Source organism: Rhineura floridana, chromosome 4, assembly GCF_030035675.1.
Source record: "Rhineura floridana isolate rRhiFlo1 chromosome 4, rRhiFlo1.hap2, whole genome shotgun sequence".
Taxonomy (NCBI): Eukaryota; Metazoa; Chordata; class Lepidosauria; order Squamata; family Rhineuridae; genus Rhineura; species Rhineura floridana.
This window is the reverse complement of record NC_084483.1, coordinates 7,315,164-7,341,992: the sequence shown is the minus strand read 5'-3', so window position 1 is coordinate 7,341,992 and position 26,829 is coordinate 7,315,164. Positions and strand designations below refer to the sequence as shown.

The 26,829-nt window shown below is 42.7% G+C and overlaps 1 protein-coding gene across 6 annotated transcripts; it reads right to left on the bottom strand.

Annotated features, from left to right (window-relative positions):
- Positions 1–3,323: 3,323 nt before the first annotated feature.
- On the bottom strand, positions 3,324–26,309 carry RHAG (Rh associated glycoprotein). Of its 6 annotated transcripts, none has more exons than XM_061622327.1 (12): positions 26,291–26,309; positions 25,676–25,851; positions 24,154–24,252; positions 20,449–20,632; positions 18,668–18,818; positions 14,232–14,379; positions 13,179–13,345; positions 10,927–11,064; positions 9,882–10,003; positions 8,018–8,091; positions 7,322–7,395; positions 3,324–3,851 (listed from the first exon to the last, which is right to left on the bottom strand). In XM_061622327.1, exons 2-12 carry the CDS (start codon positions 25,836–25,838, stop codon positions 3,804–3,806), a joined length of 1,368 nt encoding a protein of 455 aa, XP_061478311.1. In that variant the 5' UTR covers positions 25,839–25,851; positions 26,291–26,309; the 3' UTR covers positions 3,324–3,803. The 6 variants fall into 6 exon arrangements, with proteins under 6 accessions (XP_061478311.1, XP_061478312.1, XP_061478313.1 ...); XM_061622328.1 differs by having other exon boundaries at positions 24,154–24,249; XM_061622329.1 differs by lacking the exon at positions 24,154–24,252 and having other exon boundaries at positions 26,291–26,308.
- Positions 26,310–26,829: the final 520 nt, after the last annotated feature.

Here is a 26,829-nt window from a genome sequence, read left to right as displayed (position 1 = left end):
GGCAGCCATTCCCATTTCTGTCAATCCCTGACACTCCTGTAGCCCCCCCGCCTATCCACTCCGTGGTGATCTTGACTGCTAGCCAAGACATGCTGAGAGCGAGACAACCCCATATTCTGAGGGGATCTATTGCAGATCGTGACTGTTGGACAGCAGGGAGTCACATTCCTCGCACACCCTCATCCACCATCTTCAGCCTGGCAGGATTCTCTACTATTCTGGGGGCCTTTGATGGCCTTGGGGGTGGCAAGGCTTCTGGGGTCCTGCCTGTGGGAGGACATGCAAGGAAGGGGCAGGTGCCCTGCCAAGGAGTACTGGTGCAACTGGTTCATTTGCACCACAACAAGGTGGCTCACACTTCATCCCGCCGTATGTGCTGGAATAACTCGTTCACTAGCACCCACCAACATGCCAGGGAGCTTGTGCAAGGGAATGTGCCCATCCAGGAGGCCATGACCCAGGCCTTTGCCCTTGACAAGGTGGTCGTCAGCCTGATCCTGCCAACCAAAGTTGTCTCTGGAACCAGCGAGGATTCTCTGGCAGGTGAGCACTGACACAGGGCTGACACCGGCCGTGCAGTTGCAGGTGGGAGGCCTCTGCTGGCTGGGTGAATACCTGCTTCTCAACTAACCTAATCTTTTTTACACACCTCTTCCTTCCTGCAGGTCCCTCCATCCTTCCTGTGCCCAGGTGAGGTGTGACTTCGACAGCCACTGCTGTCGGAGCCAGTGCCACCAGAAGAGTGCAAGGGAGTCCCCGGGGATGCCCAGAAGGCTGTGCCAGCCAGGAAATGGGCTAAGTAGTGACAGCCTGCCCCCAAGGAGTGCCCAGAGCTGCCAGCCAGTCCCCCCAGCCTGAGGCACCCACTCAGCAGGTCATTCCCTGGAGTCCCCACCTATGGCACTCACTGACGCTACAGCACCTAAAGACCTGCAACCAGTCAAGGTGGCTGCTGGTGGACTCCATGTGGTCCTGCCCCTGCAGCTTGAGCTGAGCCCAGGCGGTGAGTGACTCATGGCCACAGGTGTCCTGGCCAATCTGGCTGGATTCAGATGCAATCCCACTGGTGTGATCTTATCTGCTATGTTTAATGTGCAGTGTCAAGAGTATGTCATAAATCAGCCTACAGGCTACACAGGATTCTGTACAGCAATACGAAGCATGACTACTCAAGCTAAGACATTGTTGCGGCAATTATGCTCCTCCAGACCCATTAAGAAGATTTAGGGCGGGCTCTCTCTATTTGCCTGAGGATGGTGTCTCTGAGACGAAGGAGCAGGTGCCCCTACGAACCAGGGGATGAGTGGGTGTTAATTGCTCCTGTCTGGCGACAGGCGGAGGCAAGCCAGGCAGGTCTCCCTTGGACACTGGCTCTGGTCTGCCCTCCAACTCCCCCTCAGTTCTTCAGGGCTGAGGGCACTGAGACTGCGGTGGCAGCGCTGTCGCAGTCTAAACAGCCAAAGCCTACTCCTGTTTCAGCCTTTTGCCCTTGCAAGCCACTGAGTCCCTCTTCTGGGACCCAGTTCTCTTCCCCTTCCAGATCTCTGTATGGCCCATGACAGGTGCCCTCAGGCCTGGTGGTGGTGGTGGTGGGTGGGGCCAGGCTTCCAGAGCACATGGTCCTGGCCAGCTGTGGCTGGTGTGATGATGCTCCTGTCCCCTCTGCCCCATCTCCTTCCCTCTCTCCATACAGGTTTCCTAGCTCTGTATGCCTCCACCTCACCACCACATTTGGGTCCATCGCCCCTGAGCTGGGAGAGACAGCTGCGCTTTCTGAGACGCCCTTGGCAGAGGATCCCGAGTCCCCCAAGCTGCACCTGTCCCTGGAGGTTTCTCCCCGAGCAACTCCCTTGTCTGGGCAGCGCAGGTGCATCTGATGGGTAAGCTGCTGGTGCTCTTCCCACGGCTGCCAGCCCTGCAACTGAGCCCCCTCCTTCCCTGCAGACCGGGCCACCTGGCTCACCCTTAAACCATCAACCCCTCGCTGTCACCTCCCCGTTCCCAAGGCATGCAGGTTGCCCTCCCGACTGCGCCAGGCGAGCTTCCCCATGCCTGGCCCGGCCCTGCAGGGGTCCTAGGCAGTGGTGATGCTTGTGGCGGCCCTCTGAGGGCAGGAGCAGGAGCAACACCGAGGATGGAAGCAAGCAGCTGATGGCCATGACGTGTAGGCTGGCCTGAGCAGTAAGGACAGGGCACCTCCTCTTGTCCCCCTCCCCACAAGGCTGGGGCTATTGGGGTGGGGGAGGACGTGCAGGGGCAGGAGTAGGATGATGACAGTTATGATGGTGCTGTGGCCTAGCAATGGAGAGCCTGGCTCGGAAGTGCAGCCCCTTCCTCGGCCACCATGAGTCTGGGCGCCTCTGGAAGGATGGTGTCACAGCCTTGGCACAAGCAGTGTTCACCATCTGTGACGACATCAGGGAGGTGGCAATGCAGGTGCAGGTGATGGTGTGTGTGCAGGAAGCCCAGAGCATGGTGGAAGGCAGCGTCACTGCTGCCCGGGGCCAGGCCTGCAAGGCATCCTGGAGACACAGCCACGGGGGTGGCAGAGGTTCTTGCGATGACCATCTTCTGTGCCCTGCTATAGGTGATGGTGAGGCGATGGGGTTGGCTGTCTCTGGGCACTTGGGTGAGGGATGGTCATGGGCGTCCAGGGCTGCCACTGCCTCAGATGCCTGTGAGCGTCTGTGTTTTGGGGCATCCCATGCTGTCTCCCTGCCCAACTGCTTGTTCTGGGGCTGGGGCTGCATATGGCTTGAGTGTCTCTCTCAATAAACTCTTTTTTGGGGGTTGTGGGTTAGAAGTGTTTTTAGAAATGTTTCTACTGCTCCTCAAAGATGTATCACTGACCACTAAAGTCAGGATCATTCAGACCATGGTATTCCCGATTATGTATGGATGTGAGAGTTGGACAGTGAAAAAAGCGGATAAGAGAAAAATCAACTCATTTGAAATGTGGCGTTGGAGGAGAGCTTTGCGCATACCATGGAGAGCAAAAAAGACAAATAATTGGGTGTTAGAACAAATTAAACCAGAACTGTCACTAGAAGCTAAAATGATGAAACTGCGGTTATCATACTTTGGACACATCATGAGAAGACATGACTCACTAGAAAAGACAATAATGCTGGGAAAAACAGAAGGAAGTAGAAAAACAGGAAGGCCAAACAAGAGATGGGTTGATTCCATAAAGGAAGCCACAGACCTGAACTTACAAGATCTGAACAGGGTGGTTCACGACAGATGCTCTTGGAGGTCGCTGATTCAAAGGGTCACCATAAATCGTAATCGACTTGAAGGCACATGACAACAACAACAACAAAAACTGCTGCTACTTGTATTTCAGTTTCTGTTATTACAGTGATATGTTTCCATTTGCTTGGTATCATAATCATCATTGGCTTATGTGTCTTTTATGCATTGAATACCAAGATAAGCCTTTCAATTCCTCTAAATTAATTACCAGTTAATTACTGAAAAGAGGCAGTAAATTCATTTCATCAGGCTTCATTTTTAGGTTTGATCAACTCCAGGGGATTGTAGCTTAGGTTTTGACGTCACTTCTGACACAACATATTTGTTATCAACAAGCCTTCTGTCAAAAGTCTGTGCTGCCAGGATCTGAATATATTTGAAGCACAAACATTCTAATGGGGATGTCCTGTAAAGTAATTCTGCTTATGTGAGCAATATTTTAGTTTTGCATTAAGATAAAAAAGAAAAACAAGGTACAAGCCATATATTCCACTTGACAACAAGAGCTAAACTTGGATTGCTTCTTCTGTGCTTCAACATTGAGTTTGCTATGGTCTTCCTACACTGCTCTCCTGTGATGCATCTTCAAAAGGAACCTAGAAGGAAAACCACAGTAGATGTAGAAAACCAGTTTGAGTAGATGACATTTCACCTGTATAGTACCTTGGGCAAGCATTTAATGTGTAACCAACAGAAGCTACCCTGCATGCATATCATTTTAGCCATCCCTCAAACCCCTGGGATCAGACTGTGTTACATTTTAATGTAGTTTAGATACTGCTGAAACTTGTAAACTGGGCGATTGCAGCAATGATGGCTGAGTGATCCATTCAGGAGCTTGCACAGCCAGGATTATAAACCTCCTGACTTCTACTAGTTTCCAACTGCTGGATTTCAAAAGGGAAAGCCATTTCAGTCTCCAAAGTCAACAAAGAACTTGCAGAGGGATTTGGCCGCATCCTTGAAACTCCTTCTACAGGTGTAATCCCCATTTTCTTAAATGTGACTTGCAACTTTTTGTCTGTTTCCTGTTACACAAGGTGCCATGTAGAAGAGGCGTGCCTGAATGTAGGACTGGACCAATGACATTCCTCTCCCTGGCTGTTTTTGCCCGTATTGCAAAATTCCATAGATTCACAGTATGTGGTCCTTTTCTACCTGCCTATGGGAACATCACTTCTTTCTGAAGATTCAGTAAAAAAGAATCAGTTAACTTGTAGATTTGTGGGAACATGCCCACTAAGGCTGGGAGTGGAAATGAGAGAATGACTGTCTCACTCTGGGCTTAGCCACATGGGAGCATAACTTTGTGCTAACGACACTGTTTTTACCTCCATTTTCTGTTTGCACCATCTATAGTAAGGGATTCAGCTGCAAACATGGTGTTTTCTAGTCACACTTGAGGGAAAGCATCAATCACAGAATTTCCTAAAGACCATGCCCTCTAATTTAACATTTCCACTCCCTCTGGTTACCTGGCAACTGAGCTTGCTCAGTTTGTTCTATCAGTAAGTTTCATTTAAAAACAACAACAACCCAGAAGTGCGATTATTTGTATTTTCACTGGTACAATCCCGATGAAATACAAATCTTTGAGCAGTGTTATGCTTTTGTGCACAAGTTGGGGGGGGGAGAAAATACAGGCACCATTTGCAGCAACATAAAAGAAGCTTACAGAACAGGCGAGAGAAGCGGAAGTTTCTCTTCATCCCACAGGAAATGAAATGAAAGAAGGGAGGAGAAGGAAGTGGGCATGGAGAGGGGAATGACTGACATACCCACCTAAAAGCATCGGAGCACAGCAACTTGCAAGCCCTAGAGATACAAAGCAGAGACTTTTTTCCTTCCCTTATCGGATTATCGGATTGAATTAGTATGGATTTACAGGGGGACTGTGTGATAGATTCTGTTTGCCAGTAATGGCATGTGCACTATGCAAATTAAAGGGGGATGTAAGTAGCATCAGACACACAGTGAAACCCTATGATGAGCCTTATGTCTCCGTGACTCCTTTTCTCTCTAGACTGGCACCAATGGGAGCTTTTCCGTAGGGCAATTATCAGGGGAGGAGTTGATTTTTGTTGGGATCAAGGCTGTGATTAAGGTAAGGTTTAAGCTTCACCTACTCACACACTGTGATCCTGATTAAAATCTGTCCCATAAGATTAAAATGTGAAAAATCCTCTGAGATGGCTGCTAGCCATGCAATTAATGTAATGTGCAATTTGTTCAGAGTCATGTGGTTGGTTTAGGAACATGGCATCAGTTTTTCAAGTCTGTAACAGCTAAACATACATCTGGGACTCCCTCTGAGTGGAAACTTTATGTGCTCTTGCAAGTAAAGCAGTGAGAGGGTGGTAAGAGAAACAGGAAAATGGGGGAGGGCAGCAATATAGTGGCAAATTGAGAAGTGCAGGGTCCCTTCTGCACACTCTTCACTCCTGTTGACTCTCCTCCTGTTTCTCTCCTCCCCACAACAACAAGGAGATTCATACTAATGCTAATTGGCTGCAGTAACTGCCGACTTGCTGGATTCTCCCTGTTGATTGGCTGTAGCAAGAGAGAGAGGGTTGCCTGGAGGGAGATGGGAGTGGGGGTGCCTGCCAAAAAAGTAATGGGTTTTCATCCCGGAGCACTCCTTCTCCAATATAAGCGCTTGGAAAAGTTACTTTTTAAAACTACAACTCCCATCAGCCCCAGCCAGCATGGCCACTGGAGTGGGCTGATGGGAGTTGTAGTTCAAAAAAGTAACTTTTCCAAGCTCTGCACCTGGGAAAGGGCAAATCTTCATGCTACGTTAATTGCATTTAACATGTTTTTTTTTTCTAAAGCAGAGCTCAATCAGGACTTTGATGATGGTATGTGTGTTAAACCTTCCCCCTTCCCTGTGACTAAAATTCTGAAGCTAGAATTTGCTGTTGGAGGGAAGCTGACTCCCCACCATCACCACCACCACCTTAAACCACATGTTAAATGTGATCATGCATTTACCGATAATGTGCAGTTGGCTCTTGAGAGACAAAGACTGAAGAAGGAAAAGATTGAGAAAATGGTTACAGAGACAGGCTGTGAACACACTAGTTGCCAGAGCAAAGTGTTTCCATTGGCCACACCTGGAGGAGGAATGGATTGATCTGCCAATCAGTTGCAAAATCCCTTTGAAGCTGAATTTTAAAAAATGCACTCAAGCTGTTCTCATCAGGTTTTACAGTAAAAAGGGCCGGGGCTTGACTAGCTTCGTATGCCCCATTTTCAGAAGAGAGAGGTGGAGACACTCTGGAGCTGGCAGAACAGTGTGTGTGTCTCCTCCCATAATCTGTGGGCTTGGTAAGAGCACTATGTACTCTAAGGTGCAGATGAGAGGGGGAAAGGGGCTAACAGAATTCAGAGAGAACAGTGGGATGGGGTGGGGAATAAGGAAAGGGGCTGGAGAGAGATGGAGTGCAAACTGACTGGTACAAGTACTATGGAGTCCAGAGAAAGAATAAGAATTATGGGGCACAGTGGAGGTTGATAAAAATTTTAACAGAAAACTTTTTATAGCAATGCAGCAATGCAAAATGTCAAAGTGGTGCTTGAATGCGAGACCCTTGGCTTCACACCAAAGTCAACCACCCTGTGCGCAGAGTGGTCTGTGGGATGAGGCAGGGTGGTGTTGCTCACATTCCTCCCCAAAGCTCAGCATCAGTGCCACTTCCTGACAAGGGGTGGGGTGGGCACAGTGAGGTGTGGGCTCATCACGCTGACCTTCACTCTCCCCTTGTCAGGATCTAGCAGGAAACTGCCTACACCTCCCCACCAACTGCTATAGCCTGTGATTTACACAACTCTGGGCTGAAAGAGTGACACTACCGCTCACAATGCATCATTCTTGTGCTCCAGGATTCCCAGCCAGAAAAGTGTGATATGTAAATGCGCTATGGACTCATTTATTAAGAAATGAAGCAAACCTGATTGGTCTGGATGGACCAGAAAGACAAGTCAGCACTGGCCGCCCAGTAATGGCATCTAACTGAAAGAAAAATTCCATTTTTTTGGTGCACTCTGCTGTATTATTCTGTCTTACCTCCCAATACACTGAGTCATCATAGCAATTCTGATCAGGTAGTTCTCCCAAGAAAGGCAAACGTAGAATTAATCCTGCATCATGGGGGGGGGGGGGGAGAACACAAACAGTAGATTAAAAGCGGCAAGCATTCCATAATAGGTTCTATATAAAAATAATAGGATGGGATACTGGGGAAAATGTCACAGAAATCTCAACAGTTCATTCTTTTGTCAGTTAGTGTCTAAAAAGAAAAGATTACGCTTTCTTTTTTCCAGTGCTTGGGAAAGTTACTTTTTTGAACTACAACTCCCATCAGCCCAGTCCACTGGCCATGCTGGCTGGGGCTGATGGGAGTTGTAGTTCAAAAAAGTAACTTTTCCGAACTCTGCTTTTTTTCCACCTAGTGCCATATTAAATACATACATATTTCTATGGAAGATTTTATCATTTCACATGAAGTTCTACCCAGTAAAACAGATGCATTTCCAAGTATGGTTCCAAATGGAGACTGAATATTGTAAATGTGTCATTACTTCTTGGATGTCCCTCAGAAACGGTAAATATGGATTAAATTGGTGAGGGAATATAGGCTGGCATTTTTATGAAAATACCATCACAAGGACACTGCAAACAACTTGCAGTCAGGAGGAGCCACCCCACAATAACACTTGTCTGGAGTAGCCTAGCGGTACATTGATACATTGTTTTACTGACCTGTGCATACCCCTCCTACCAAAGCAATTCCTATTGAGCATGCCAGGGCTGCAGCCTGCATCGCGGCTGATAAGCTATAAGATAAGGATATAAAATACATATTTCATTACCTTCACCTTGGCTGAGTGGAATCTGCTGGTTTGTGTTCTTTTAGACATAAAACACACATAACTTTTTTAAAATAATGAGTGAGAAAAATGGTCTGCCCTGGGACCCCACCTCATGACTGTCCAATATTCAAAGGTCCTCCTTGCTGGCACATTTTCATGAGGACTTTTTAAAATAAACACAAACTGATGTTGAAATGCAGAGAACTGATCTCAAGATGATGATGATGATTACCTACCCTTCATCCAAAGGTCCCAAGGTGGGTTACAACAATCTATGCACTATATCAGGTCTATGAAAGTGCAGTGATTACTAGGAGCCAACATGGATTTATGAAGAACAAATCCTGCCAAACTAATCTTATCTCATCTTTTGACCGGGTAACCTCCCTTGTAGACTGTGGGAATGCTGTGGACATAATATACCTCGACTTCAGCAAAGCTTTTGACAAAGTGCCCCATGATATTCTGATTAGCAAGACAGCTAAATGTGGGCTGGATGGAACAACTATCAGGTGGATCCACAGTTGGCTCCAGAATCGTACTCAAAGAGTGCTTATCAATAGTTCCTTCTCAAATTGGGCAGAGGTAACGAGTGGGGTACCACAGCGTTCGGTCCTGGGCCCAGTGCTCTTCAACATTTTTATTAACGACTTGAATGAGGAGGTACAGAGCATGCTTATCAAATTTGCAGATGATACAAAATTGGGGGGCACAGCTAATACCGTGGAAGACAGAAACAAAATTCAAAAGGACCTTGATAGGCTGGAGCATTGGGTGAAAACAGAATGAAATTCAACAGGGATAAATGCAAAATTCTACACTTAGGAAAAAGAAACCAAATGCACAGTTATAAGATGGGGGATGTTTGGCTCAGCCATACGACATGTGAGAAGGATCTTGGAATTGTTGTTGATCATAAGCTGAATATGAGCCAACAGTGTGTTGTGGCTGCAAAAAGGACACATGCTATATTAGGCTGCATTAACAGAAGTATAGTTTCCAAATCACATGAAGTATTAGTTCCTCTCTATTCAGCACTGGATAGGCCTCATCTTGAGTACTGCATCCAGTTCTGGTCTCCGCACTTCAAGAAGGATGCAGACAAACTGGAACAGGTTCAGAGGAGGGCAACAAGGATGATCAGGGGACTGGAAACCAAGCCCTATGAGGAGAGACTGAAAGAACTGGGCATGTTTAGCATGGACAAGCGAAGACTGAGGGGAGATATGATAGCACTCTTCAAGTACATAAAAGGTTGTCACATAGAGGAGGGACGGGATCTCTTCTCGGTTGTCCCAGAGTGCAGGACACGGAATAATGGGCTCAAGTTGCAGGAAGCCAGATTTTGACTGGACATCAGGAAAAACGTCCTAACTGTTAGAGCCATACGACAATGGAATCAATTACCTAGAGAGGTACTGGACTCTCCGATACTGGAGGCATTCAAGAGGCAGCTGGACAGCCATCCGTCGGGAATGCTTTGATTTGGATTCCTGCATTGAGCAGGGGGTTGGACTTGATGGCCTTGTAGGCCCCTTCCAACTCTACTATTCTATGATTCTATGATTCTGTGCTCTAATGCTACTCCTACTGCTAAATGGATGTAAAAGCAATATTTAATTCAGTCTTGGATGGAGTGATTGTTTTTGTCTTTTGTCAAAACATAGATTACAATCAAGGTAAACATATTGCTTTACTAGCAGTTACAAACTACCAGACAGCCTATGCCTAAGGAAAACATTTTTGCAACTCACTTGCTGTTGATCTGTAAAGCTGCTGCAATAATACTTGCAATGCCCCCCAAAATTCCAGGTAAGCCATGCAGGTTATGGACTCCACAGGTGTCCTGAATCTTCAGGTTTGAGGCAAACAATGGCTACGGGGAAGTGAAAAATAACATTCTGAATGGACTGAAAGAAAATAACGGTTGTGCTTCCTTCTTTTTCCTGTCCTCCTTACATTATCAAAAAGAGAATTTGTACAAAGTCAAATGAAACCACTATGTTCTACCATATAATCTACATTTATTATACCATAGTTATCTCAAAAACATTTCTCTAAACGACAATAGAATATATGAGGTAACATAATTTGAGGCTGTGACTCTGCTGGAGGGTGGAATGGAAGGCAGCTTCTGCCTTCAATAAGATTGCTGAAATTCCAACACAATTTTCCTTGCCAGGGCTACCCATGTGGCCCTAAAGAATGGCAACTGGCCTGTGAGTTGGCAATAAAGCGAATCCCCAATATAACCAAATATGGAAATCATCATGACAAAAACTGTCTTCCATCACAGGAAAGAACTGTGAGGGGTCAAATGTACAGGGGCATCAGAGCCCTGCACTCTCAGGGTCCCCGTGTGCTGAATAGGCAAAGATCGGGAGAGAAGCTGGTACTGTATATTCATGGACAGTGGGACAGCGCTTACCTACTTGCCCCCTTCCCCCTCCCCACTTAAAGTTCACATGCATGCACATGTGTTGGATTCTGTCAGCACTTATGGAAAATGGCTACTGTATGAGGAAAAACCATCCCATATATCTTCTTATAGCACAAGACATACACTACACAGTAATCTATTTCTAAATGTGGCAGTTCCTGGCGCAACAGGGAGAAGACCTAACAAGTGATATCTGAGATACTGGAATAGTAAGTCCTACTGAACTTTTTCATTACCGATTCTGATTCAAACATAAGCTATATCAATAATAAACAAACTAACAAGCATGGTTTTGCTCTTGGCCTACTCAGCATAGTATACTGGTATTAGTGATATTTCTAAAGAAAAATAATACTCACAGTCAAGTATTTGAATCCAACAACTGAGATTATTCCTGCTATGCTGCCAATTAACATTGCGCCAAAAGGCAAGATGTTCAAGTCTGCACAGGAACCCACAGCAACTCCCCCTGCTAAGGTAGCATTTTGAATGTGCACCTATTGACAAATGAGATGAAACCTGTAAACCCAAGAGACAGTTTGCCTATCTTGTAATTGACTAATACTGGATCTGTGTTCGCATTCCACCAGCTTCATGCAGGTGGTGTGTGGCATGTCTGTAAAGCCATACAACTAGCACAGAGCATCACAATTGCTACAACAGGCAGAAAAATTATTAAGTGGTCCACCAACACCCTCAGCAATTTTCAAGTGGTCCAGCTTCGGAATCGCTGCTGTCGGATATTTGCAAAGATGGCTTTAGGAATGCAGTAGTAGAAATAATGGGCAAGCTGACTTGGGACAAGGGAAACATATTGTTATGGTGTTTCAGGTTGAGCTAGATGATTTCTATGAGTCCCCTTCCAGCCTTGGACTGTGAGGAATTGCAGTCAGTGACAGATGAAGAAGAGGCCTTGATTGCCCAGGAGCCTGCCAGGGGCGAAGACATCAGAGAGCTGGAAGTAAAGCCCCAAGAATTGATGGAGGACAGGCTGGAAAATGAAGAGGAAGTTCCCTTGGAAGAAAGTGGAGGATAGGCTGGAGAAGAGATGCTGCCCATAGATTTCTCTGCTCCTTGTGGGTCTGCTGTTGAAGCAGTAGTGCAGGAGAAAGGAAGGGCCTTTAGAGAAAGGTGGGCTACAGGTTGGAGAAGAGCAGCTGTTGATGGATTTCTTCACCCCCTGTGTGCCAGCTGTGGAAGAGAAAGTGCAGGAGGAAAAGTGTGCAGGAGGAAAAGCGCAGGAGGTGTGCGTGCAAGTGGAGCTGCCAGCACGTGGCCAAATGTCTGTGCAAGAAAAAGGCAGGAGGAGAAGCCTGAGGTGGGAGCAAGTCCAAGAGAAGCTTCCAGCACCTGGAGAGAGGGGTGAAAAAACCCCCAAGTGATTTTGCCCCTTGGGTGCCCCCATAATGGCCTTATAGGGTGGGATTCAGCTCCTATGATTGAGTGCAATCCTTAAGCAAATTCCAGCAGTAAGAGGCATCCAGTGCCCAGTGAGTTTGGAGGGCAGAAGACACTGGGTTAGCTGCCTCTGTTTGGGCCCATAACTTACACTGGAGATGGTAAGGTAGAGCAGAAAGAAGATTTCTTTTCTGCCACCCTGGATGGGCTAGGCCAGGTAGTCCTGAAGAAGATAACCCCAGATATAGACTTGTGGCAGGACCTCGATTTGGAGTTTGGAGCAGGAGATGAAGTGGACTGGTTTAAGACTTTTCTCAGGGCAGAGGGCGGGAGGAAGATGGCTACACTCTGCTGTGTGCTAACGAAAAAACAGAGGTGTTTCTGGTGATGCATCCCAAGACCCTGCAGGGATCAGCTTCTACTGGGAACTCCATGAAGCCCCAAGACGCCATGTGGGCAACTGCATGATTTGGGGGGTGGGGTGGGATTGTGCTTATCGGATTGTGTACTGATTTCCTGTAGGAATTCTTCCTGGTGGTTTTAGTATGCTTCTTGATATGTGCTTTTTGCATGCTTGTGGGGATATGAACTGTTTTAATGATTTTTTAGGAATTATGCTGATGCATGGTTTCAGTAGGTCCACCTGACATTATTGACAACAAAAAATCCAGTCTCCTCCTTCCATTTAATCTGAATTTACCCTATCTTTAAAAAAATCCGATATCTTTTTTAAGTAACACCTTTTGCCCACAAACCCCCATCTGGAAGCACTGTTAAGATAGGGACAGCTCTAGAAGACATAAATCTTTTTCTAGATACTGACCTGAGAAACCCAAATGAAACCACACTAAAGACTGGGGACAAATTTGTTCCTCCAAATATTGTAATACAGTCTTCCAACCAAAACTTGTGAACAAAATGCAAATATTAGGGAAAAACAACATACAAAAGTGTATTCTATTAGGGGAAATTGCTTGCAAAATTATATACATGTTGGGCAAAATAGCATACAAAAATATGTACATGAGGAGAAAAGTGCACTAAAATTCTGATGAATTTTTGTATGACTTTTTTTTTAAAAAAAATTGCAAATGTATGCAGGAATGTGGACTGAACTTAAAGATTGGAAACATGAGAACCTCCCCCAAAAGCACTTGTTGCGATGGATATGCATAGGTTAAATAAAAACATGGGCATTCAACACAAAGCTTACCATGTCAAGTTTGCCTCTACCTTCCACCAAGATAGAGGTGGCAAATGCTGTGAGGGTGCCTGCTGCCAAAGCAAAGTAAGTGTTGATGATCGCTCTGTACTGGTCCTCTCCTGGTGCTGCAATTGCTGAATTAAAACTGGGCCAAAACACCCAAAGGAAAAGGGTACCTGTATAAACCATTTGGAAACATAAAGGATATAGGAAGCTGCCAATTTTGAGATAGCCCTTAAATGATCTAAGCTGCATTCAGACATGGGGTTTATTTTATTAGTTTTACTTATTTTAATGTAGCACTTCTGTCCTGATTTCTAAGAGTATCTGTTGCCTTATGGTACTGTGGCTTTTTGACCGCTATACAGCCATGTTGCACTAAATTTCATTCATAGGAGTGGCTGTGAGAACAATGGCCGTCATTGGACAGGTTACTACTCCCCCACCCTTTCTGCACATGAACACTTCTGCTGTTACCCTATGGAATCGTGGGAAAGAACTGCACATCACTTTACTCCCACAATATTCTGGGTTAATGGGGTTGCAAATGGATTTTTTTTCTGTAAGCAATTATCATGAAAATGAGTGTTAATCTTGCAGTATATTCTACTACATTTATAGAAGAGGCTGTTACGTCATATGTAAGATCACTTGCTACTACACAGCTATACATCATGTTTGGTAGATTGTGTCAGAGCATCACTTAACATGCCTTCCAGCATAGTACTATGTCACTCCTTAGAATCATGCCACGTCCACAGGTCACTTGCTATCTGCCCCGTCATCAGATGGAGAAGTGAGAAAACGAAAAACTTGCTATTAGTCCAAAAATGGAAATTAAAATTGCCTGCCTTGTGTGTCATCAGGCACCTACAATTCTTTTCTACAGGCCTAATTACCTGAATCTCCGGGCATAATTGGTTAGGAACATTTGACCATGTAGCAAATTGGGACATTGGTTTTGAAAATATAGATTTTGCTGGCCATCCTTATGTGATGCTACTGCATGCAGAGTTGCATCATGAAAACTAACCCAAAATAGAAAACAAGGCTCATACTCACCAATCATGGCAAATATGTCTGAATGGTAAACAGAACCTTCATTTTCATGTCCATTTTTCAGACCAGGGCGATATGTGGCCCAGGCAACAGCCAGACCAAAGTAGGCTCCAAAAGTATGGATAGTCATGGATGCTCCAGTATCAGTGGCCTGTGAAATGACATAAGCAGCTCCAACAATTCGTACAACTCCTTCTATAAAGCATGTAGTATGCTGAACCACTATCTTAAAACCAAGTCTCCCTCCCATAACAATTGCTGTCATGATATCAGATAAATATGCCTGTGTACATATGGCCCTCCTATGAAGACTTTTAAGGTTCTGGTGCCAGTGCACCAACACAAAAGACTATGCAAGACTCACCCCCCCCATCCTACAGATCCTACAGTCTCAGAGCTGTATAGTGCAGGAGGGATGAGAGGGAGGTGGGCAGCTAGTTCGATTATTGAGATGGGTAGTTGCTAGCTGTACGTTTTTGCATCTCAGTATTCTTCTCTCCTTAAGCTGGAGTAGGAACAGCTCTGAAGTGTTTTGTTTTATTGTACCAGGCTTCTCAAGAGATATTCTGGAGATCTATTGGTGGAGACATAGACTTTCTTTGGAGAAAATGCATTTTGCAAGCTCCAAGGATCACCTGGTTATCACCACATGCAAAGTGCAAGCCTGCGCCTGGCGTATGCAGTATCAACCATGACGTGGGTGTCCCAAGAACTGCTGTTCCCAAGAGTGCCTTCCAAAAGGCTTGTCCATCTGTATGCTACACTATTTTAAATAATTCTTTTCATTCATTGGTCATTATTAGATTCAGTTTAAAAAAATATTTTATTGTTCTCTAAAAGGGCAAATTGTGTGTACGGCTGCTTCCAGGAGCAGTCACTAAATTTTATTTTTAAAAAATCATTTTTTAAAAAAGGTCAGATTTAAGTTTTTTAAAATTTAAATGGAAGAACTTGACATGGATTTGACTATATTTACCTCTCAACTACCAAGCAGTGCAATTATCGTTAATTACAGATTGGTTTGAAGATTGCGATAGTATCTTATTAAAAGTGGAGCAAGCAATGTATAGGAGAAGATTACAGGAACTACTATGGGTTAAGCCAAAAACAATAATAACTAAACAGAATTTCTATACATCTACAAACACAGTATTTAAAGTATGGATTTATTGCGTAAAAAAGCTGGCCCCAGGTTTCTCCCCTCTGACTTCAATTTTGAGAAACGAATTTGTAAACAATCAACTACAACAAACTATGAATTACCATACATGGGGAAAACTGTTCAAGTATAGTGATTGGTTTCAACAAGGATTTATTATTTCTTATGAAAATGCAGCTGAAATTTTCAATGATAAGAGTCCTCCATTATCTCAATTCTTTCAATTAAGGCATATAGTAGAACAAATAACAACAAAACACGGAAACCCACATCCTCCTACGGCTTTTGAGACTTCTTTACTACAATCAGTGAAAAAGAATGCTGTTCCTAAAATATATCAAATCCTCTCCTCATTAAGTATGCAACAATTACATTCAACTTATAAAAAGAAATGGAGCAGAGATTTAGAGAAATTTAATAAATCAATGTCGGAAGAAGAGCGGATTTGGTTGTTTAAGAATATCCCAACCACATTATCAAATGATAATTTGAAAGAGAATTTTTTTAAAGCAGTTTATCAATGGTACTTAACACCACATAGATTAAGCAAAATATTTAAGCAAAATATGTACTGTTGGAGATGTTGAAGAAGTAACGTGGATTTTATACATCTTTTTTGGAGCTGTGTTAAAATAAAACCTTTTTGCAACAAAATTTTAGATATGATACAGAATATTACAGGTCAAACGTTATCCAGAAATCCTAAAACAATTCTTTTGTGCTTATTTCGTGAAGAAATTATTGATCTAGATTTTCAATTAGTAGCTACTTTGCTGACAGTGGCAAAAATATGTATCGCGCAAAAATGGAAGAATAACAAACCCCCAACATTGATGGATTGGTTGAAAAACACTTGGGAGACAGTATTAATGATAAAAATGACTTATAATAGAAATGTGATGAATTATAACCATCAAAACAGATTTGTAGAGAAATGGGCTTTATTTATACAATTCTGGAATGATAAAGTGATAGATGAAACAGCTCTAATTTATTTACCTCAATATAGGAAACTGTTGTATTATATTATTACGCTTAAATATGAAGGGGTAAGAAGTTAACCTTAATAATTACCTATTATTACTTTTGTTCATTTTATATTTTGTTTTTGCTGTTGTTGTTGCTTTATTTTGTAATGCTTCTATGTAATCAAATTGGAACATTTTGTACTTTTACTTTATCTTGAATAAAATTAAAAAACAAACAAAAAACTTTAGGATGCCCTCTAGGATGCACACCTTAATGTGGTGAGGGAGTTTGAGAGTGTTGAAGAAGCTAATGCCGTCAGGAGTCTAGACCAAGAGGCTAGACTCCTAGCAGGGCACCCAAGGTGGAATGGTCAAAGCTGAAACACCAGACTAAGATGCATCCAAACTCAGAGGAAGGCAAAGGTAAACCACCTCTGAATACCTCTTACCGCGAAAACCCTATGAACAAACTATCCAAAATGCAACAGGAGATAGTGCTGGAAGATGAGACCCCCAGGTCCGAAGGCACTCACCAAGCTACTGGGGAAGAACAAAGGACAAGTATGAGTAGTGCTGTGACTAATGACACAACTGGATCAAAGCCGAAAGGAAGTCCAGAGGCTGATGCACACAGATGCGAAAGGAGAGTCCAGAGTTGTACGACGCACACAATAGGAACATGGAATGTGAGAAACACGAACCAGGGAAAGTTAGAAATTGTCAAGCAAGAAATGGAACGTATCAACATTACAATACTTGGCGTGAGTGAATTAAAATGGATGGGAATGGGACATTTTCAATCAGGCAACTACAAAATATTTTATGCAGGAAACGAGAAATTAAGAAGAAATGGGGTTGCTTTTATAGTGGGAAGTGATGTAGCAAAAGCAATTAGGAGCTACAACGCAAGGTCTGAGCGAGTGATATCAATGAGATTAAATGGGAAACCTATTAACACAACCATCATCCAAGTCTATGCTCCAATGGCAAACACAGAAGAAGAGGTATTGGAGAGATTTTACGCAGAAGTACAGGAAGAAATTGATCACACACCAAAACAAGATGTGCTGATAATCATGGGGGACTGGAATGCAAAAGTAGGAAACAGAGAACAACTAGGAATTGTGGGGAAATCGGGCTTAAGAGATAGAAATGAAGCAGGAGACTTACTAAATTCTGTGAAGCCAATAATTTGTTTCTTGCAAACACATTTTTTGAGCAACCGAAGACTGTACATGTGGACATCACCAAATGGTCAGTATAGGAATCAAATTGATTATATAATTGGTAGCAGAAGGTGGAGAAGTTCCATACTTTCTGCAAAAACAAGACCAGGAGCAGACTGCGGTACAGATCATGAACTGGTCGTATCGAAAATCAGAGTAAAGCTAAAGAAGACCAACAAAGCAATCACAACGCCAAAATACAATTTAAATAACATCCCAGAAGCATATAAAGATCAAATAAGGAACCGGTTTGAGGCTTTAAACTTAGTTAACGGAGAACCAGAAGAACTATGGATTGAAGTCAGAGACATTATCAGGGAAGAATGCAAAAAGACAATACCTCTAGTTAAAAAGAGAGAAAGACCTCAATGGGTGACCGAAGAAACTCTTCCAATGGTTAAAGAGAAAAGGAAAGCAAAAAGCAAAAGGAGATAGAAACACAGTCAGAACCCTAAATGCAACAATACAGCCACTAGTACGTAGGGACAAAGAACTATTACAATAGTTATTGTATAGAAATAGAAGAGGACAACAAAAAGGGTAGAACAAGAGCCCTATTCTAAAAGATTAGAGAAATGAAAGGGAAATTTAAACCACTGGTAGGGATGTTGAATAATCAACAGGGGAACACACTGACTGACCGAGATGAAATAAACTTAAATATAACTGAGAGTCTGAATCCAATTGGGTTGGCCAGGACAGTGGTGAACATCTCTCTCCCTGTCTCCTACTCCAATGCTCTGGGATAATTTGGGAATGGTGCAGGGCATACAGGAGGGAAGGAGGGGAAAGTTCCGTTGCACGAGAGGAAATAGTTGTGCAATTATTTAATTGAACAGTTTGGAAATGCCAGATTTATTCACATGTATCCTTCTGACTAGTACTTGAATTTGTTAGCGGCTGCTGTGTTGGGATGGAGGTGCCCTCTAGACTCCAGACATTGGTGCTTGGATTGACCTTCCACAGATATAAAGAGAACTAAACAGAGACTGGATATCCTTGGGGTAGATTTCCTTTATAAAGTACAGGAAGAATGTAAATGAACAACTTTTTGTCCTTAATTTATATGTCACAGAAATTTCCTACCTTTAATATCGACACAACAAGATGTTCGTTGCATGCAAAAATTGTGATTTCCAAAATGGTCACAATCAGCATCTGGACTGGACTTGTTCTCCCCAGAACTGCTCCAAATGAAATCAGGACAGCCGCTGTGCTGAAGTCTGCATTGATCATACTTTCAATAGGAAGTGGGGGGAGGAGGGAAATAAAAACATAGGTAAGTAGGAGGTCATGGATGGGGTCATGTATGTTTGAGGGAATGGGATGATTATGATGTCCTACAGTGGAATCTAAGAAGCTGTGTCTCTGTTAAGCTGCCTGGATAGTAGGCTGCATGGGGACTGGATGAAAGGTCCAATCCAGAATGTGTTCCCAGTCTCTTGCAGGAGTACTTTCCAGAACAGGGCTTTATAGGTCTTTTTGCATCAAAATAAAGGTCGCCGTCAAGTGAGCTTTTTAAAAGTAATGAATCATGTAAAATGCAGTTTGCCCCAAAGATACTCTGTGACAGGCAGATGTTAAAAGAAAAAAGTAAATGCCCCCCACTCAGTGTTTCTCGTCCATCTCTTTTGCCTTTACAATACCTAGAGCAAACTACATAACTAGACATCACTGTATGATGTGCCTTCTTGCACCTGCCTCATAACGTTGGCTACTAATTGGCAGAGGGCAGGGAGAACTGTTGTTTTTATTACATGTTACAATGAAGAGGCAGGGGAGGGGAAAAGACAAGGGTCAGCAGCAGTTCTGTATGTCTTAGCTTGTCTAGTGTGACTCTGAGCTACTTAGAGGAATGCATGCAATAAATTAAAAATTGGCAAGATGTTATTTGAATTAATAATTAGATTTGGGACAATCCTACCTACCAAAAAGAAATCGAATTGGCTAAATCCTCTTATAAATTTCTTGCTGAGATGTCCAGTGCCTAGATTACAGGATATATAGAACAGGGGAATGCTCAGAGGGGGAACTGAAATCCACCCAACCATTTGCATTCATGGAAGATGAATTCAGCATTACAGAAGGAAAGTGCAGAAGTGGTGTACATGAGAAATGGAGTGGCTTCACAAGACACTAATGATATCACAGACAGAACAGGTGCCTATGACATTCACAGCAATGGAGTTGCTGCTGATGGCAAACTGCATTTTATTAACAATAATGCTGTGCATTTTGAGGATTGGGAAATGATGAATTCTCAGCAACACTCTTGAGCAAATATGCTGAAATCACCACGACTCATTGACAAGAGCACCACCTTGAGGGAAGATACTTGAATTCCTTGCAACACCTGAGCTGTGTAGTTTTGTACTAAAATTACACTTATCTGGAGTGGCTCTATGAATCAAAATATATGCTCCAAGTAAAACTCGTTTCAGTTGTAGTTAATTGATTTTACTTTCATTAATTTTAGTCGTTTATTGAATTCAAGACTCTTACAATATATTTGGGTCTACAGGACCAGTTTACATTTGAACAAATCATAAGAGGGCGATCTCCTCACTAATAAGATTGAGAAGACGTGGAATACTATAAACTAAGCAGATCCTTAAAATCTATTTTTGCCTGATTCTTTTCTGAGTAAAATTCAGTTCTAGTTGCTGAAGGTAGCATTGGTGTCTATAGAAAAGCTCCCCAAAGAGTGAGTTTGGTTTTACGTTACAAAACCCTAGATTTTCGTTCTTTAAGGAGCCACAGGACTCTATGAATTCAAGTGAGTTCTCCTATGGAGGAGGTCTCTAATGAATCTCAAGTGGTTGGTGCTTGTCAAGGTGCTCCCATGGTTGTCAAGGTGCTATCCTTACCTTTGAATGCCAACATGGATTTCATTTGAGTGCATATGCCAAAACCCTTGTAATAGAGTGGCCCACTGGAGTCCCAAGGTTGCAATGAGTAAGTTGATACCAATGCTGCTGAAGCCATATTTCTTCAGGAAAGTCATCAGGAAACCAAACCCAACAAATATCATCACATGAACATCCTGAAAGACTGGAAGGAAAAGGAGAGCAATGTCTTTGACCTACGACTGTTTGCATTAATGAGAAGTTACTACTACCCACTTACTTCCAATTACCTATCATGAAGAGCGCACTCAATTAAAAAAAAAAATCCTGTGTGACAAAGAGGCCTCCAAAGGGGAAAAATCCTCCTGCTGAAGCTATCCAATTGGATATAAATTAATTAACTGTAATTAATCAATTAAATTGAACAAATTTGCATGTTACTAGATCAGGTGCTCTCCGAGTGAAGAAAGTGTGCGATCCCACCATTAATAAACAAAAGCTTTAGTTGCTCTTATTGATTAAAAGAGGACCTTCATTAATGCAGTAGAGCTTCTTTTCTAGATTTAATTACCGATTAAAGGTTGCAGCCCAAATACACAAGGAACAAAGGAACATTGGAAGTTGCCTTATACTGAGAGGATGATGGCCATCCACCTTCATATCTGCTTAAACAGATTATCTGGACTCATTCCAATCCGGTTTCAGGTCTCCTTTTGGCTTTGGACATCCTAGTTGATGACCTATCTGGGGAGAAAGAGAAGGGGAATTCAAGTCTATTGATTCTCCTTGAATCAATTCAGCTTTTTCAGCTTTTGAGTCAGCTTTTTAAACCATTTATGATATCCTCCTAGACCAGCTAGGTGGTTGAATTTGCAAGAAAGTGATATGGTGGTTCTGCTCCTGCTTGCGGGGTCATTTCCAGAGAGTAGCCCTGGAGAACTTTAGTTTGGCCCCATGGCAGTTGGGGTGTGGAGTCCGATAGGTCTCCCTTGTCTCTCATCCTTTTCAACAACTTTGTCAAGCAGCTGGAAGAGGTCATTAAAAGCTTTGGAGTGTGATGCCAAGAATATGCAGATGGCATCTACTTGGTTTTCCCCTGTTATCTGAATCAAAGAAGGCCATGTCTGTTGGCCTGGAGGCAGTAATGGGCTGGATGAGGGTCAAAAAACTGAGATTGAATCCCAAGAAGAAAAAAGCACTGTGGACTCTATGAGAACATATTACGTCCAGGAATTGGAAAGACTGCCTATTCTGGAGGGGTTGCACTTCCCTTGAAAGGAGCAGGTGTACTCTTTGATCCAGCTTTGTTACTGAAGGTCCTTGTGGCGTCAATGTCATGGAGTACCTATTTCCACTTCTGGCTGCTTCACAAGCTATGGCTGTTCCTGGACAGAGAAAATCTGGTCACTCCCTTTATATGGGGCTGCCCTTGAAGATGGTCCAGAAGTGGCAATTAGCGCACAGTGCAGCTGCCGAAACAGTGCAACTAGCTAGAATCATGTAATGCCAATTCTGAAGGATCTATACTTGTTGCCTGTGCACTTCCAAGTCCAATTCAAGGTGTTATTGCTGGCCTTTGAAGACATAAAGTATCAGTGACTGAACCACTTGGTGCAGCTTTCCCTCTTCCAACCTGCCCACGCTTCCAAATTGTTATCCCATGACCTGGAGAGATACGTGTACTCTTTCAATAAGACTTTTAACTAAAGCCCTTATCCCAGTCTGCACCTGTGTTGGAATTGCATTTAAACATCTTTTTAAAGCTTTTTTTTTTTTAAAGATGTTTTACAAGATTCTGTTTTAATATATTTTGAAATCTGTTTTATGATGTTTTCGAGTGTTTCTAGTGTTTTTCATAGAATCATAGAATAGTAGAGTTGGAAGGGGGCTATAAGGCCATCAAGTCCAACCCCCTGCTCAATGCAGGAATCCAAATCAAAGCATTCCTGACAGATGGCTGTCCAGCTGCCTCTTGAAGGCCTCCAGTGTCAGAGAGCCCACTACCTCTGTAGGTAATTGGTTCCATTGTCGTATGGCTCTAACAGTTAGGAAGTTTTTCCTGATGTCCAGTCGAAATCTGGCTTCCTGCAACTTGAGCCCATTATTCTGTGTCCTGCACTCTGGGATGATCGAGAAGAGATCCTGGCCCTCCTCTATGTGACAACCTTTCATGTACTTGAAGAGTGCTATCATATCTCCCCTCAGTCTTCTCTTCTCCAGGCTAAACATACCCAGTTCTTTCAGTCTCTCCTCATAGGGCTTGGTTTCCAGTCCCCTGATCATCCTTGTTGCCCTCCTCTGAACCCGCTCCAGTTTGTCTGCATCCTTCTTAAAATGCGGAGACCAGAACTGGACGCAATATTCAAGATGAGGCCTAACCACTGCTGAATAGAGAGGAACTAATACTTCACACGATTTGGAAACTATACTTCTGTTAATGCAGCCTAATATAGTGTTTGCCTTCTTTCCAGCCACATCACACTGTTGACTCGCATTCAGCTTGTGATCAACAACAATTCCAAGATCCTTCTCACATGTTGTATGGCTGAGCCAAGTATCCCCCATCTTATAACTCTGCATTTGGTTTCTTTTTCCTAAGTGTAGAACTTTGCATTTATTCCTGTTGAATTTCATTCTGTTGTTTTCAGCCCAATGCTCCAGCCTATCAAGGTCCCTTTGAATTTTGTTTCTGTCTTCCATGGTATTAGCTGTGTCCCCCAATTTTGCATCATCTGCAAATTTGATAAGCATTCCCTGCACTTCCTCATCCAAGTCGTTAATAAAAATGTTGAAGAACACTGGGCCCAGGACCGAGCCCTGTGGTACCCTGCTCATTACCTCCTCTCAGTTTGAGAAGGAACTAATAATAAGCACTCTTTGAGTACGATTCTGGAGCCAACTGTGGATCCACCTGATAGTTGTTCCATCCAGCCCACATTTAGCTAGCTTGCTAATCAGAATATCATGGGGCACTTTGTCAAAAGCTTTGCTGAAGTCGAGATATATTATGTCCACAGCATTCCCACAGTCTGTTTGCTGCCATTGGTTCTTACTGGGAGAAAGGGCAGGATGTAAATTAATTAAATAATAAATAAATAAATAATGAATGAATGACTTGGGTAAGGGTCTTCTCTGTGATGGTGTCCCATTTGAGGAACGCCTCTACTACTGAAGAATGGGTGATGCTGACTTTGCTTGTCTTTTGGCATCTGTTGAAAATGTGCCTCTTTGTCTTAATGGAATGGCCTTAATTGGTAAATGACAAGGCTACCTATAGTGCTATTATTAAAGTAGTTTTAGAATGGTATGCTTAATTTTGATATTTTTATCTGTTCCTGTTGTTCCTTGGCGTTTGTTTTATGATCTTATATGTAACATACCCTGGGACTGTTAGTCAATGAGGAGTAGGTTAGAAATTTAAATAATGATGGTGAGCCACAAAAGGTCTTGAGCATGAGCAAAGTCTTATTCAAGAGCTTGCACAAATGATTTTTCATGCTAAGACAGAAATAGTCCTTCATTTAGAAGGACACTTTTGGATCTAACCAATAGTATGATAAAAACACAGAATGCTACATTAGATGGGGGAGACATAAGTCAGGGACAGAGCACATGCTTGGGAGAAAGAAGGTTCCAGGTTCTTATTCGGGACTCTCCAGTTAAAATGATCAGACCTGGAGAGCGGCTACCACTCGGAGTAGACAAAGCAGAGAGAAAAAATCTGACCTGGTGTGAGACAACCTCTTATGCTCCTAGATCGATAGGTGATGGATAAAGTCACTGAATACGGCAATCCAACTCTTTCTGTGTTCCTGGCTGTGCCTGCTAATGAGAACAGGTTCTGGGGGAAAGCTCCTTTTATGCTGCTACATTGGTTCAATAGGTGTTCCTTCAAATGAGTCCAAAAGAGCATTGATCTCACTAACTGTCAGCTGTTTCCTACATAATGAGGAACTGCAACTGTATCCATATTTCCCATGCACAGGATGAACCCAGAAAACACAAGGGGAATAATAGAATAAAGATCTAAGAAACAGACTTTTATGAAATGGATCCATGGCTATCCTAGAACAGTCTATTGCTTCAAAAAGCTATGAAAAGTCATGTGGTCCCTTAAACAAACTGATAATTTAACAAATTGGTTGTGGTATAAACTTTAGTGGGGGCAGAACCTGCTAAATAAGTAACTCACATGGATATACACATACTGTATCCTACTTTAAAAATAATGTACTGCCTTCAAGTCATACTGACTTATGGCGACCCTATGAATAGGGTTTTCATGAGGCTGAGAGGCAGTGACTGGCCCAAGGTCACCCAGCGAGTTTCATGGCTGTGTGGGGATTCGAACCGTAGTCCAACACCTTTACCGCTACACCACACTGGCTCATCCTACTTAAAGCCTTCCTTATTAAACCAGCTATAGAATGTAGAGATGGGTGAGATTTTTGATTCATTTCGCATTTCAAGCAGAATTTATCAAACTCATACTTTCTGAAACAATATGAGATCCGAAACAAAGCCACCCTTCAAAATTCGCATTTATTAGAATTTTGGGATGCAGTTAACTAACTAAACAATAGTTACAAAAATGCATGTATTAGGGGAAAGTGTGAGTAGAAATGAATATATGAAAACAACAGGCAAAAAGGCATGATGCGATGAGAAATGGCTTGCAAAAAAGAATGTCAAAAATTTTATTTGGAGATTCGCACTAAAATGGTGGAGAATTTTCATGGGGATTTAAAAAAAAATCGCAGATTGCTGCAGTAATGGAGGACTGAATTTAACACTGGAAAAATTAGAACCTGAGAGAACCGAAATTGACAAATCTTCCCATCCCTAGTAGAATGGCTGAGAAACTAAAATTACAACAGGAGCTTTCTGTTATGAATAACAAAAAGCTTGAATAAGCCTTATTATATTAACGATTGACTATGACTATGACAATCTAACCAGAAACAAAACCTCAGTTTGAATCTTTGATAATAGCAGTATCATTACAATCCCTGTGTCTTTCTCACAAAACTCTAAGTCTGCTGTTGTGCTCCCATGAGATGGAACCTTCAGCAGCTTGGTGGCAATTTAGCAGATGAATCTATGGTTGGGCACCATGCTACCGCAATTCAGCTAGCTCTACCGGAAAGCTAGTAACCAACAGACCATCCTTGTTCATGTAAACTGCCCAGAGAACATGGTTGCATGGGCAACATACAAAAGAACCAAACGAAGGAAAAAAAGCACTTACGTGGGTATAACCAGAATGCACCTGAGAGTGGAGGGTGGCTGTTCCCTGTGTCATATTTTACAAATATCCCAAATAAAATTATAATGGCCACCTCCAAAATAATGACAAATATAGGGAATTTGATCCTCATGGCGTTGGAGAAGGAAGAATTCGTGTTGGGCATTCTTGCCAGTAGTCTGCAAATGAATGATAATGAGAGGGAGGCCCGTTTATCTTCATTTGGGTTGCAACATAATGACATGGCAAAAACTCACCCTTGTTTACATGTCAAGCCTACTGAAGGCTTTACAAAGTGTTCCTGTTTAGAAACTTTGCATTTTATTTTTCTCTTAGGGAATTATACCCAGCCCTTCAAAAAAATTTCCTGAGGAGGCTGCGTTCTGCGGGACATATATCAAACCAATGAAGTGATTCATAATATTGCTTAAGAACATTTTTTTATTTCTAATTACTTTCCCCAATGTTTACCACAGCAATTAAGATGATTTCATGCTTAAAATGATTTCTCACATAGATGATGGTGTGGTTGAATATTTGTTTCTGAGCCCGATTCAAGGGTTCACATTAGAGTTTAAAGCCCTAAATATCTGAAAGGTCATCTTCATCTGTACCAACCTTCTGGGGTGTTAAGATCTGCAGAGAGGGCTCTCTTAGTCGTTCTGCCACTATCATGTGTAGTGGTGTCCTAGGAGAGGGCTTTCTTTGCAGCAGCCCTAAATTGTGGAATTCTCTTCTCATAAAGGTACATCTAGCATCTTTGTACAGCTTTTGCTGTATTCTGAAGACACACCTCTTTACTCTGGCAGTTAAGGCATTTTTGTTTTGTTTATATATATGCTGTTCTGATCCATTTGGACCAGTTACATGTTTTATAATTGTAATGGCTTTATCTGTTTTTATTACTGTATATTTATTGTAACATTCCCTGCAACCATATGGGAAATGTGGGTAAGAAATCTTAGAAATAAATAAATAAGCTATATTTTTCCATCAGTAAGACAAAATTAAAATCCTCCTTTTATCTAACAAAATATTTTTGCTTTAATACATGGCCCATTTTAATCAATGCACTTTGATTAAATGTATTTTGCTTTAAATATCTTATTTGTGTTTCAAAGAACATTTCTGTACTTGCCTGCTTAGAAGTAAGCGCC